Source organism: Cyprinodon tularosa, unplaced genomic scaffold, assembly GCF_016077235.1.
Source record: "Cyprinodon tularosa strain WSP-4 unplaced genomic scaffold, ASM1607723v1 ctg553, whole genome shotgun sequence".
NCBI lineage: Eukaryota > Metazoa > Chordata > Actinopteri > Cyprinodontiformes > Cyprinodontidae > Cyprinodon > Cyprinodon tularosa.
The window spans coordinates 378064-392408 of record NW_024039289.1 but is presented as its reverse complement, the minus strand read 5'-3'; the positions used below and the strand labels follow the sequence as shown (position 1 = coordinate 392408).

Below are 14345 nucleotides of genomic sequence, written 5' to 3'. Positions count from 1 at the left end.
CTCCACTTGGGAAAGCAAAATCTGTTTGGCTGTTTTTGGCATCAAGACAATTATTCTTTTTCCCACATTGCCAGACAGGACAAAAAAATATAACAAAAAATGTGTCAAAATTGCTTTAAACCTAGAAAATAGTCGAATGTTCAATTTAAAATGGTAAAAAAAAGAAAATGTTGATCACATTTTCATCCTTTTATAAGAAGTAATATAGTGTTTCAGCTGTTTGAACCCATGTGGACCTAATGGGGGATAACCAAGGAGGACACTATTGTTGGATAGCAAAAACAGAAAACAAAAAAGCAAACCATGGAAAAGCCAGAATGGAATTTTCCATGGTTTTAGACAAAAAATGACCTTTGTACTAAGGTACATGTTTATGTTTACAGAGGGGAAATGAAGCATATCAAGTAAGGATCACTGTCCCTACTTTGAAACATGGAGGAGGCTCTGTTATGCTCTGGGGCTGATTTTGTTAATCTACTGTAAGGTGTCTTGAATCCCTGCAGGGTTCAATAAAATGAAGACTATTAGATTATTTGAGAGATAATTCTGCTGCCCCAGTGTCAGAAAGCTCATTCTCAGTCTCTGGTCATTGGTAATGACCCAAAACCCACAACTAAAACCCCCCAAAAATGGCTAAGAGGAAAACATTGGACTTTAATAAGCACTGAACTAAATGCCGTTTTAAGGAGTTGAAACATGCCTTGAAGGGCTCCTTCAAGACTGAGACAATGGAGCAGTTTACTCATGAGGAGGGGATCAGAATACCTGCTGAGAGGAGCAGGTGTCTCACTGGCCGTTACAGGAATCATTTCATTACTGTGAAATATTAACGGTACCATCATTTTTGTCCAGGTCTCTTTCATCAGTTTACCGTATTTTCACGACTATAAGGCGCATATTTTTTCCCCTTAAAATGTGCGGCGCGCTCTATAGTGCGGTGCGCCTTATGTGTGTTGTTACTGCGGACGTTGTTGAGACCACCATGAGAACGTTAAAGGGGGAAGTGTGGGCATGGATTGTGTATAAAAGAACAGGTAATGCACTAACCTGATTATGAGTTCAGTCTGAGCCCAGAGGAAGTAGTGGATTCCACAAGGATTGGTTCTCCGCAGCATGCGGAGGGAGCGACCCACAGAGTTCCAGGAGAGAAGCAGAGCAGACTGACAAGCAGAAGCCAGCAGAAGCGGAAGAGCAGAAAAATCCAGAGGGATAATCCAAAGACAGAGTCAAAGCAGGACCAGGTATCCAGGCCAGAAGATCAGAGATCCGAAGAAGTAACAAAGGAGTTTCCAAGCCAGGGACAAGAGAGAGAACCATGGTCATAAATAGGCAGAATCCAGGTAACAGTCCAAGAACGGATCAGGCACACAGAGCAGAACTGGGGCAACCAAAACTCAGACCTCCAGAGGCAGAAACTAGTCAGGATCAGGTAATCAGATACACACTGGTGCACTAGAGAACTCTCACACTCGGCTCGAACAATCTGGCACTGACTGCTGGGAACAGGCAGCTTAAATACGAAACAGGAACAGGTCGATCTGAGGAGTGACAATGAGAGCTGGGCAGAGCTAAGCAGGTGGAGGAGATGAACCAAATCCTGCCATCAGTGTCAAGATCATGACAGTTTTCACTAATTTCTTGTTGCATATTGATTGTTTTTTTGTCTTGTTATTATAAATGTATGACATTAGCCAGTTAGTTTGGATGGCATTTAATTCTTGATTATTAAAACATAGATTCTTTTAAAAGAATGCTGTTTGTATTTGGTTGTTATATCTTTCTGTGCTCTTATTAGTAGTTCAATGAACACAGACTTTGTTTAGAGATCAAACATGGTTATAGCTCTGTCAGAATAGGGGCTTTAATTGCTGAATTGGCATATTGGCCAAGATCCACCAACACTGAGACTTCAAAGAGATTTCAATTCCAGAAAATTAAAATACACCTTATTGGTTTCTAATAATTGTTCTGTTCAGCAATGTAAATAGTGTAATTTTCTTATCACATGCCCTTGAAATGTGTATCATAGTTGTGCAATCACTTTCCTCTGAAAGCCTGCAAAGCAGAGCTAAAGTAGCTAAAACTGCACCCTGTGACTGCCCTTAGAAGAGCTGCCTTAAAATATTTACACTTCAGTATATACACTGGTAAATCAATGCTGTTAGGTCTGACCCGCATTAGGTCTGCTCCATTACCTTCCTTCTCTGATTTCACTTGATGGTATGACGATGATATATCCTCATAGGCGATTGGCCGCATAGCCTGAAGGATGACTAATACATTTCAAAGTGCTGCCATTAACATGGCTGAGGCTGAGCAGTGAGCAATACCTCAACAACAGAAGGGGAAAAAATCCTGGAGTATTTCTGTACATTTAGCATCTGCTGAATATATATTTTTTGCCAATTGCACAAAACGAATGACCTTTTGGAGCATTTCCTGAAAGAACAAGAAGATCATAATGGCACCACGGCTATCAGGACTTTTAAGTACGTTTATTATCTTCCTTGCTCTTTGTCTAAATGTTGTGAGCTGTATGAAAGTGATCTTAGGAGATCAGTTTATCTTTCCCATAAGCTGTGAGCCGGAGGAATCAGGGACTCTGCTGCGGGTTTTGGGACAAGGTGGTACCCTGACACTGGCTACATTTCAGAGCGGAGAGTGGTCGGTGATAAAGCACAGAGACCGGGTAAACATCCAGTCTTCAAGGATCATCTTCACTAACGTGCTTTATGCCGATGGAGGAATCTATGAGCTGAGCTGCTCCAAGTCTGACAACAAGAGAGAGGAACGCTTCCAGCTAGAGGTTGTTCTTGCATGGGAAGCGTCTGTGGCGAAGGATGAGACGGTGCTCCTCCCTTGTTACTTTGAAACCACTGGGAAAAATGGTTTGACTGTCCAGTGGGAGAAAAATGGACATCCTCTGTGTGTGAACAGTCCTGATGGCTGCACCAGGAAACCCGGAGAAAGACTGTCTGTGTCAAGGGACTGGTCCACACATGGAAACCTGTCACTGACTGTGGAGAATGTTCAGCCTGGGGATAGTGGGGATTACTTCTGCTATGTCCAAGATCAACATGGGAAACAATCTGGGAACCCTGCTGCTGTGAGATTGACCGTCCAAGTTGGAAATGTGAGTATTACACAATTTATTGTAAGGAGAATCTGAAAACCTTACGGTGTCTGATTGTAATGATAAACTTTATATTTCCTCCTCCTCGAACTACAGAGTTGCAATGAACAGATCAAATCTTGGAAGACATCCACCATAGTTCTCATCATGCTGCTCCTTTTCTTTGTTTGTGGCGTACTGGTAAATGCCTACAGGACAAAAGGGGGGGAATCATAACTTAATGCTTCAAGGCTTTTGATTTGAATTTGTGGTTGTAAAATATCTCTGCTTTAAACGTGTGGATTTTAGTCATGATTATCTGGTTTTATACAAGTTAAATAAATTAAACATTTAAGATTTCTCTGTTTTCTGTCATGTGTTGGTTTGGTTTTTATAACACTGCTTGATTCCCATAAAGGGAGTTTTTTTTTCAAGCCTCATTTAAATATTATGTATTATTACCTTCCTGTAATATATTAAAGCTTATATGATTCTTTTTAAGTTTTTAATTAATTTTAATGACAAATAATCAACCATTATTGACATTATAGAGATTTTGGGAGATTATGTGGAGAAGTAGACTAACCGGCTTGAAAGGGACTTTCTGCATGAGAGTGAAAACACAACAAACCTAACCTTTAACCAGCCTGGCTGTTTCCAGAATCAGTACTGTAATGATATTGTCTGTGCTTCAAGGCAATCATTAAAAACACTTTTTCCTGCCCTAGGGCAGGGGTTGTTTATTTAGAAGCGTGGTATTTATTTAATCTTTTAACATTTAACACCAACCCCTTTTTACGCACTGTTCTGTATCTGTCTTCCATGCTAACATGGCTCAGATCAAGCACATTAGCTGGGAGAGGAGGCTTATCTCCCTTGATGGTAAAAGATACAGCTCAGCAGCTAAACACAAATTAACCATAAAATGGATATTCAATTTCAGTAATTATAGAAAACACATCAATTGAATTGGAATTAACTGTAAATTTCAAGCCCTCAGAACCTTGGACCCATTATTTGAAAGAGACATATCAGGACGATTTTCAAACAAGCCTTTATTTAACTCTAAATAACGCGTGCAGGTGGTCGTCAGGGGGGCGGATGCCTGGATTCTCTGCAGGGATAGAAATCTCAGGTCAGTAACTAAGAATACGGAGCTGATCACTACTACTAAGAGCAAAAGTCACTGACCTGGTTCTGAGTCCAGTCTGATCCCAGAGGAAGGAGAAGAATCAGAGAGGGAGGTTGTCCACTGCTTGCGGCCGGTGCCGCTTTCAGAGCTCAGAGTGGACGCCGAGGAGGCAGCAATGTCCGTGAGGGAAAATCCAGAAGCAAAGTGAAATAAGAACCAGGTTTACAGACCGGAAGATCAGAGAGCCAAAGAGGTACCAGAGGAGAATCCAAGCTAAGGTCAGTAACACAGTCCAAGTTTAGTTAACCAGCAGAATCCAGAAATCAGCCCAAAAAAAAAAAAAACTGTAAAAGGCAAGGCAAAACTCGGTTATCCAAAGGCAGAAACAGTCCCAATCAGAATTACAGAACAAATACAAGATCACTAGACCAACACAACCAAACAGCTCGAATAATCTGGCACCAATGGTAGGCAAACAGGAAGCATAAACAGCAGCAGAAACCAGGTGGACAATATGAGCGTATTGAGTCGCCAGGCCAATTAGACAGATGACAGGTGTAAATGAAATTTCCAACCAACAGCATCAAGACCATGACAGTATATGCTTTGTTTACATGGAAAAAGGAAAAATGAAAAATAATTCAGTGCCATTTAAACAGGCTATAGAGATGAAGAGATGCAGGATTGTAACAAACATTCAGAAAAAAAGGAAGTGAATTATGATAAATATTTTGTCAAACACATTAGGAATGTGATATTTCTAGATGAGCCAAGATTTAGTCATAGACCTAAACAAACTTTATTATCCTTTTGTATACACAGTGTATACAAAACGAATTTTCATTTTGTACAGCTCTCATGGCATCTCCATTTCTTAAAGTGCAGCAGTGATAAAATGTAAACATTGGGAGAAGAAGAAACATGGTGCAAAAAAAAAGCATTGATATGGTCAGTTTGTTGCAGGGACTGTAACATGATTTAGAGTTGGTTTTTTTAAACATTCAGCTTTTTTTCCACACTTTTTTTTTTTCAGTTTTTCCATTTTTTCAACATTCAGCTGTCTGGTGGCTGTGGGGAAGAAGCTGTTTTGGGATCAGCTTTCAAAAGTCATTGCTCACATGGATAGGGAGATTTTACACTAAATACTGTGAAGTAAAATGAGCACTGAGAGTTGATATGCAAGAAAGAAATTGTTTTATTTTACTCTGCAGAGGAGAACAACACTTACAGCTGAACTGTTATTGTGTCCAATGTTAATTTGCTTATATCTCCAGAGGCCTGCAAAGTGAACTCAACCTAGCAGGATTACTGCCTGTTGAAATTATCTACAACAATGGCAATCGCTAACTCATAAATCTGTGAACGCACACATATAAAGGGGTGGGTTCAAGGTTGCAGGCCATCACAACCATGAGCGCAGAAGGGAGAGCGCCATATATAAAACTTATCTTACAGAAATAAAGAGAGGAAAACAAAAGTCTCAATGAAAAGTTAAACACAGTGGCAGCATCAAAGAAATGCCTGATAGCGAGGCAAAGGATTGCTGTGCGTTAAAGGTACACATCAGTGTCACTGAACACAGCCTGCACCCCAATCACTGTACTGCATATGTCTCATCCCCAGATGTAACCCTTGGGAGCAGATTAAAAAAACACAAAAAAAAATAATTGCATCTGGTTAGTTGGGCTTTTTTATTCAATAACGTTTGGGTTGCAATAAAGCTGGAAGCTGGTGTAGCAATTGCATCGTATTGATACAAGAAGTGAAATCATTCGGATTTTAAAGCTGCGTTAGAATTCAGCGAGGACAAATGGCAAAATTCTACTCTTCTTTTAAAAAGTAAAAGCCCTCAAACAACAAGCAGCCCTAAATTGAAAGAATGTCTTTGCTACCTAATTGAAACTTCCTCTGATGACTAGCATTTCAGTTTCACTCTCATACAACTCTCTGCTCTACCAGGCAGAAAGGGACGTGTGAAATACAAGATTGATCACGTCCCTTTCTGCCTGGTAGAGCAGAGAGTTGTATGAGAGTGAAACTGAATGCTAGTCATCACAGGAAGTTTCTTCCTAGTAATCGATTTTTTAACCTGGCGGTTTGCCATTAATTCCCCATGGGTGCAGCTTCAGTGTAACATTTCTCCTTCTCATTTATACTTTTACAGCTAACAAGATGAAGAATAGTCAAAGGCAGACAGGCATTGGAGGTCCTGCCCTGGAGTTCACCCCTGCACAGGAGCTAGCCCTTTAAAACAACAATGTTCACCCCATAATGGACGGGGAGTTGGTTTCCTAACTGACATAGAGCTGAAATTATGTGTCCATGACAAGAATTTTGACAGTTCAGATCAGATTAATCTGTTTACGTGTACATTTGGGTTTGTTATACTCACAATTATACCAAACGCAGTTCAGAACACCATTGCCAACACAAGCCTTTAACTTCCTGGGGATACTTTAGGATTGGTGGTGCCAGAGTGTGTCTCTGCTAGAAGTGTGTCACACACAGCAGCATATGAGCCGTGAATGCTGGCACATGGCTAACAGATTGCTGTACTGTATCTACAGGTGGTAGACTTGTCTGTGGTGGGAGACAAGGAGTCACTGTTTCCTCTGAGAGACGTGGAGGTATCAACTTTTACACTTTGTTTGCGTGAACTTGTGGTAGTGACATGGGTGTAACTGAACCGCAGTGGTCCACACCTAGAGTGTGTCAACTAAAGTGTTAAATATTTAATAAGTCATTGCTGCCACTGCTATTTTAAAACTGAAGGAAGAAAATCCACCCCAAGTGGAGCCCCAAGCCTCCACATCCACTGGGGGAAGCACCTGGGACAAAAAGAGACCCATAAAAGGTAAGGTATCATCCTCCCTGCCTAAAAGGGAAGGACATAAAGGATATTTACTCTCCTGCTATAGAACATTGTTCAAAAATTAAACGTTAAAAAGCAACAGAGATTAATGCTATTCTTTCTCATCTATGTTCTTTCCTGGTTTATACAGATTTGTGCTTTAATCTCTTTGCTTCATGTTTTACTGGTTTCAGGGTGCAACTGGTCAAATGAGAGCCCTCTACCAAATTAGCCTGGACCGGAAAATTTAATACAGAACATTCAAATGAGAAAAACTGTGATGGACTGAACATTTTTAGTTAAAAATGAAGACTTTGTGCAAAGCAGGTAATGACTGTTACAGGTATACATATCATTTCAGTATCCGACTTTAGAAATAGTATTGTTCTGGTCAACACCTTCTCAAATTCAAACATTTTGATCAAGATGCAAGCATAATTGATGTGTTTTAGTCCTTCTTCCTTGCTGAGATAGGGGAAATAAAACGAAATAAAGTGCATTAAACACAAAACAATTTTTTTTTTTTTTAGAATAGAATAGAATAGAACATCCCTTTATTGTCCCACAATGGGGAAATTCTGGTGTTTACAGCAGCAAAAGGATTATAGAAAAAATTGTCACACAGATATGGAGTTTAGAAAAGTGTATAAGAATAACATAATAGTGAAGACATAAAAGATAAACAATAAAATACTGTACTGTAAAGAGTTTTAACAATATAAGACCGGAGAATAAATAGCCAATATACAGCTATGGACATTTTATACAGTAATGGATATTTGAAAATAGCAGCAACATCAGAGATGTGCAAAATAACAGCAGCATGTTATTGAACTGACTAAGATAGAAACTGTGCAAAATCAGCATGAATGTAAAAACAAATTTAGGTTGCTGGGAACAGTGGTGGTTAATCTATTCAAACAATTGTGTAACGGTTTCCCTCACTTCACGGAAAGTAGGGTGACCCTATGTAATTGGGCCCACATCGTCAAAGGGCTGAGGGTTGATCCTTGGCTCCCTCTACCTTCTTTTTGTGCAGCAATAACATTGTGGCGGTGTTGTGGAACCCCAGGTTCAATCATGGAAAAATTGAAAACTATTTCTGTTGTTAACATGATGCAAAAAAGAAAAACTTAAACTGAATAGATCAACTACAGCATTTTCAGGGCAAAATGCTATGAAATGCTATGAAAACACTGTGGTCAGGGGATCTACATTATATTCAGTCATTCACACATTAATGATGGTAAGATGTATTGAACCACAGCTGCTCTGAGGAACACTGACAGAAGGGCGGCTGTCTTGCAGCTGCCACTGCCCCCCCTGGGCACCATCAGTAGGGAATGTAGATGACCACTGAGTGGACCGCTATGAGATCAGATGAATAAGGTCTCGTGTTTGCTGTAACCTCATACATTCAGGGTACTTCCTGTATATATCAGTTTTTTCAAAGAATAATGGAAAACTTCCTCCAAATCTGGCTATAAATGGTTTCCGCAAATATCTATGTCAAATGCTAAAGATGTCTGCACTACAGCAACAGCAAAACCTCCAAATAAGCAGTGTTGTGCCTGAACGCGTTCATTGAACGAAAGTTCATGAACTCGTTCATATTTTGGGCGAACGTGAACTGAACGTACTGCATTACTCCCTGATTAACGTTATTGTGAACTCGTTCATTCTGGCGTCTGTGAACGGCACACTCTCTCAGTTCAACTCCGTTTAACAGGTTGCCAGATTTCTATAAAGCCCTCCAGGCGAAACCCCGGCTAAATCACACCGTAAACAGGCCTTAATATGTAGCGGGAAAAACACCCAATCTGGCAACACCAGCTACAAGCGTCGTAGCCTACACCCGCGTGCGTCATCAAAACAAAAGGAGGCGACTTAAAACAGGTTTATGACCAGGTGGTCGGTGAGGATGATGGCAACAAGTTTGCCCGCCGGCTTTCAGTAAAAAAATCCGCACTTCAGTAACCTTAAATTCCTACCTCAGCCTGGTCCCTCAGTTTGTGTTAGTAAAATGTTCTTGATCGGTCTTCAACGGGGGATCCGCGACCCCTAGGGGGTCTACGGAGGTACTGCATGAGCGTCTGCATGGTTAGTTGATATTTTTATATTCCCCCCCTGCATTTCTTTCCCCCACTAATTGAAATGTCTTTAAATACTCATTAACATGAAATCAACACACTGTAGTAAACAGATAAATGGAGGCAGAAGATGTCTTTCAGTCATCAATGCTCACATTCAGCGACACACAGGAGCTCTTTCAAACTGGGCACCGTTTCCTTCACAACAACCAGGAATCAGAATCAGAAAAACTTTAATAATCCCAGGGAGAAATTAATTTCTTTACATTACTCCATCTGTAATAGAGTGACTATAGGACACAATTTCATACAATATATATAGTTAGGGGGTCCCCGCTCCATCTCGCCATCAGTTTGGGGGTCCTTGGTCTGGAAAAGAAGACCCCTGTTCTTGAGGGTTTTACTATCCATGTAACTTGTTTGTTAAACCTGCCTGGTATAATTTTCCAGGATTCCTTTTTAGTATGTACTGAAATGAAATTTCAAATGGAAAAAATTATTAAAATAAAAAAAAAACATTTGCACCTTAAAGACTACTTTCCTATTTTTCTTTTAATAATTACTCATAAAAAAGACCATTCAAGCAGCACATTTTTCCTGATGTTTTTGAGAATATACTGTAGGTGTGAAAGCTGCAGCTGCTACTAGTGTGAAGTGAATGGACAGCAACAAAGCATTAAAGCAACAATGGGGAAATGCTGTCCCCTCAATGCTAATGTAAACCCTGGTTGGATAAGGATTCAAAACTGGATATGAAGATGAAATCTGACGCACAGTTTCAGTGTTACAACTGATAAAATAATTGCTGTCTGTGGTTCTACAGTAGGCTATGGTGTAATTGAGCAATATATGAAAAAAAAAGAAAAAAAAAGAACTATGAACTAGTTTGTTTTTTGGAATTGTGAACTATGAACTGAACTAGTTCATTTTAAAATGTGTGAACTGAACTTTGAACTAGTTCACGTAGAAAGAGAACTTTCCCAACACTGCAAATAAGACATTGACAGCAGGTAAAGTCAGGTCAGGTTGAGTAGAGGTTATGAGGACCCAAATGCCGAGATGAGCAGGCAGAGATGAGGTTTGCTGATTTAATTAAGGACAAACGGGCAACTGAGACAAAAATCCATAAAATTAACAGAATACTGAAAACCAAACAAAATCTGATAAACTACAGGGAAAATACTCGAGGGAAGCAAGAGACAAATAAGCAATTAAACACAACAAGAAACCAGCCCTGAGTAAAGGCTTTCTGCTCTTTAAAGCCGGGTGTAAACTGTACGATTTTTTGTCCTTCTTGGTTGTTTCTCCGGTTGTGCAAGATTTTTTTTCGATCGGGCCGATTTACAGTCTCATCATGGGTCCAACGTCATGCAGTGTACAGGGGATACCAGGGGCGATAAGCCTCTTATGACCACCTCCCAATCAGTAATCGTAAGGTCTTTAGAAAATCAAAACGTGTTTGACATTCAGTCGGCCGTCGTGAGGTGTTCGTGGACAAATCCTGCTGTTGAAGCTGAGCTACAAGCCGATTTACCAGAGACTTGCAAACCAAGTTATTTCTTGTTCTTCTATTTCCAGATTAATGAGTCAGACCAGCTCCATCTCTCGGCGCAGAGTCAGATGTGTAGTTTTTGGACATGCAGTGTGAGCAGGTAGAATCCATCTGAGTGTCAGGCAGCAGTGTGAGAGTGTGAGACATGCAGTGTGAGAACATGCATCGTAAGCTGTGAACTTTTAAACCCTGAGGTTTCATCATACAATTTGGGCTGTAGGTGCATGCAAGGATTGAAAACACTCGGCTTAAAGCCCAGCACTTTGATGAGACTGATGAGCTCTACCTGTGTGGACAACACAGGTTTTACTTTTAAGTCTACTGTCTGCTTTTAAGGCAAGGCTTAAAAGTAAAGCCTTGAAACTTTCCTTCTTGATAAAGCTTAGAGTAGTTCAGGTTATCCAGAGCTATCTCTATAGTTATGATGCTATAGGCTTAGATTGCTGGAGGACATATTGACCCCTTCCTCATTCTGCTTCATCCCATCTCTGTTCTCCCTGTAATGTTTGCTGCCCTTATAGGTAAATTAATTGCTCACTTCACTCACCTGTCTAACCCTCTCTGGTTACTAATTATCATTCATCTTGTCCACCTGCTCCTGCTGCTTTATGTACGGCTCAGCCCAGCTATTAGGGCCAGATCATTGAGGATGTTTGTTTGCTTTAAGTTGGATATGGTGGCCAATTTACAAAGTTAATATTCTCGTTCTCAGTGGCCATTGGTTAGGGAAGCCATTGTTTGGCTTCTATTCACTGAGTGTGCCCTGTTCCTGTTTTGGCTAAGTGGAGATAGTTAATTTAGAGTTCTGTGGTTTTCTTGATGTTGTGTCTCATCCTGCCTCTCATCTACTGAGCCTGCCTTTCTAAATCCAAACGTTTCTACCTGAACTCTCTCTGGACTCATAGAACCCCACATGTGCTCTGCTGTTTTTGTTAATTAACATTTTGAACTTTCCCACTGTCTGTCTCGCCTCAGATTCTGGGTCCTACATTCTCAGTTTGTGACACTCCCATGCTGAAGATTTTGTTAATTCGATTTCAACTGTTAAGCTCTCTCTGCTTTTTTTCATAGTTGCTTCATCTAATCCGTTCCTGTTTGGCTGTGACATCATCCTGCAGAGTTTTCAGATCTGCTGCTGGTGCTGAGTGTGAATAACTGTATGCGCGATAGGGCCGCCTGTGGAGCTGGTTGACAGTCACCTTTTATATCTCTGCTTCTTTCTGTATGTCTGCTTCTGTCTCCTTGAACCCCTTGGCCTCTGCAGATGTCCACTCACGCTGAGCCTGGTTCTGCTGGAGGTTTCTTCCTTTTGAAACTTTTCCTTTTCACTGTCACTACTAGCATGCTTGGTGTGAGGGATTGCAGAGTCAGTGAGTCGATGCAATCAGCTGGTTTTCTTTAGTTAGAAAACTTTGAACCAATGTTATTGCACTGAATTGTGTCTGTAAAGTGCCTTAAGATAACATGCTGTGTCAATAAACTGAAATGATTTAAATGGAATTGCACACTTTAATTCTGCTCTGAGCATGCCCGATGATGACTTCAGCAGGCAGTTTAATGGATAGAATGTAAAAACTATCCAATTAGCTCACAAAAGTCATTAGATATGCCTATCTAGTTAAGCACTCTGGTGATTTAAGGATAAAACTAAATACTTTTAATACTATAATTACATTATTTATGGCGACCTGGATGAATACCAGCTTTCACATCTGCAAATGAGCTTTTGGTACGAATCGTGCTTCCCGTAAAGATTGGGTAGTGACAGGACCAAACAGAGTTTAGCAATAGGGAATACTCTGATTTTTTGCTTTTCATGATCGAAGTACCTCAGTGTCTGCAAAGCAGATGCACTCGATCAATCCTAACCAGCCCCCCTAGATAGATAAAACTCTGCCTCCTAATTTGAATATAGGAATATTAAATAAAAGGAAAGGAATAAAAGACACTAAATATGTAAAATGTCTTTACAAAATAAAGGTGTCAGAAAATAATACTCCATTATCAAATAAATAAATGATTAAATAAATAAATATATAAATAAATCATGTGATCAATACAACGTTGGATGAAAAAAAAATTAAATAAAATAAAATAAATATATATATATGAAAAAATAAAATAAGATGAAAAATATTTTAAAATATTTATTTTGTTTTATTTCATGGGGATACCTATTTATTTAATGGAATATTAATTGACAATTTATCAATAGCAGTATTAATCTAATTTTTAACAGAACGGCTCACCATAACTGCCATGCCTGGGCTGCCCCCCTGCACAATGGCGGCTTTTTTCTTTCAGCCCTCCCCTACGTAACACATCAGGAATCATTCGGTCAATGGTGTCTGAAAGTTGGGAAGTAAAAAGGAGCAAGGGCGGCACAGAGAAAATCCAACTGAAAGATGTAAAAAAAATGTACAGCTTTTTTCAGTATATTAAATGAAGTGATTAAATATGTAATGGTGTTTCCCTGCTTTGACAACACAATAAAATCCACAAGGACCACGTATGCAACATGGTAAAATCATTTAAAAAGGCAATACGAAATTGCGTCTTCAGGTAAAGCCCTTCTGTTTAGTGGATTATTTCTTCTAAAGCAAGCAAATGCAAAAGAACAAACATTTCCTCCATGCTTGTATTGCGCTGGTTAAAAAAAAAACATATGCCCACCCAGATGCATGCTGGTCCCAATGACGGCCTATTCATAAACTTAATTCAACCAAATCACTCATAACTAACGAGAAACAAAAAAACATAACTAAATAACAAAAAAAAATGTATCTAAAAATCGGATAAACAATAAATCTTCTGACTGCATTTATACAGGAATCTGAAGCCAGGGAGTAGGCTACTTCCAAATGAACAGCATGAATGCTCATGCAAGTGAAAAGCACTCCATCTGTTCAAGTAACTTCATCCTATTTTTCTATTTATAGGCCCAAAATTGTCCATAACCACATCAGTAAAGGGAGCTGGATCAGGTAACACTATCTCTTTTAGTAATTCGACCATCATTTGCTCGACTAACATTCCTCTGTAATAGTTAATGTTTACAGACAACACACCGAGATATATCTTTCCCAGCAGCAGAATTTGCATTTATTTGTACTTTTGTCTTAACCTGGACAACATATGTTTCCTTCCTGTGTGTCCCAGCTGCTGATGTATGTGGCGCAAAATCAGTACAGAAATATGCATGTCTTCGGCTAGGACAGCTGGATGTTTGTCCTACATTGGCATTGCTGCGTTGTTAAGCAAACGAGCCATTCTCACATTCCAACATGTCCAAACTGTGTTGATTTAGGTTTGCAGCAGCACAAACTTACTTCCTTTTGTGACACAGTAACATGAGAGTTTCCTTGGCCTTGAGAAACCATGCGATAGATGTCTTCAGCTTAATCCAAGATGAGAAAAAAATGCATCAAATAGTTTGTTGAGTTTTCTGTATGTTTTTTAACAGCATTCCCTGTCAGATCACTTTTGATCTCTGGGTCATCTGCTGGAATCACATGAATATCAACATGCCATGAAGGCTACTCCTCCTTTGACCTACAGAGAAAAGATCTCTTGTTTTCAGGGACTCTTCACCCCTCAATGCTCTGAAT

The 14345-nt window shown here is 39.8% G+C and overlaps 1 protein-coding gene across 1 annotated transcript; it reads left to right on the top strand.

The window, feature by feature from the left end:
* Positions 1-2262: 2262 nt before the first annotated feature.
* On the top strand, positions 2263-3349 carry LOC119796600. The gene is made up of 2 exons (XM_038305227.1): positions 2263-3133; positions 3230-3349. Exons 1-2 carry the CDS (start codon positions 2462-2464, stop codon positions 3347-3349), a joined length of 792 nt encoding a protein of 263 aa, XP_038161155.1. The 5' UTR covers positions 2263-2461.
* Positions 3350-14345: the final 10996 nt, after the last annotated feature.

Excerpts from the sequence above, each read along its gene's own strand:
- LOC119796600 (XM_038305227.1), top strand. The coding sequence starts at position 2,462 with ATGGCACCACGGCTATCAGGACTTTTAAGTACGTTTATTATCTTCCTT. Across the intron at positions 3,134-3,229 it reads TGACCGTCCAAGTTGGAAAT|AGTTGCAATGAACAGATCAA; the intron begins GTGAGTATTACA and ends CTCGAACTACAG.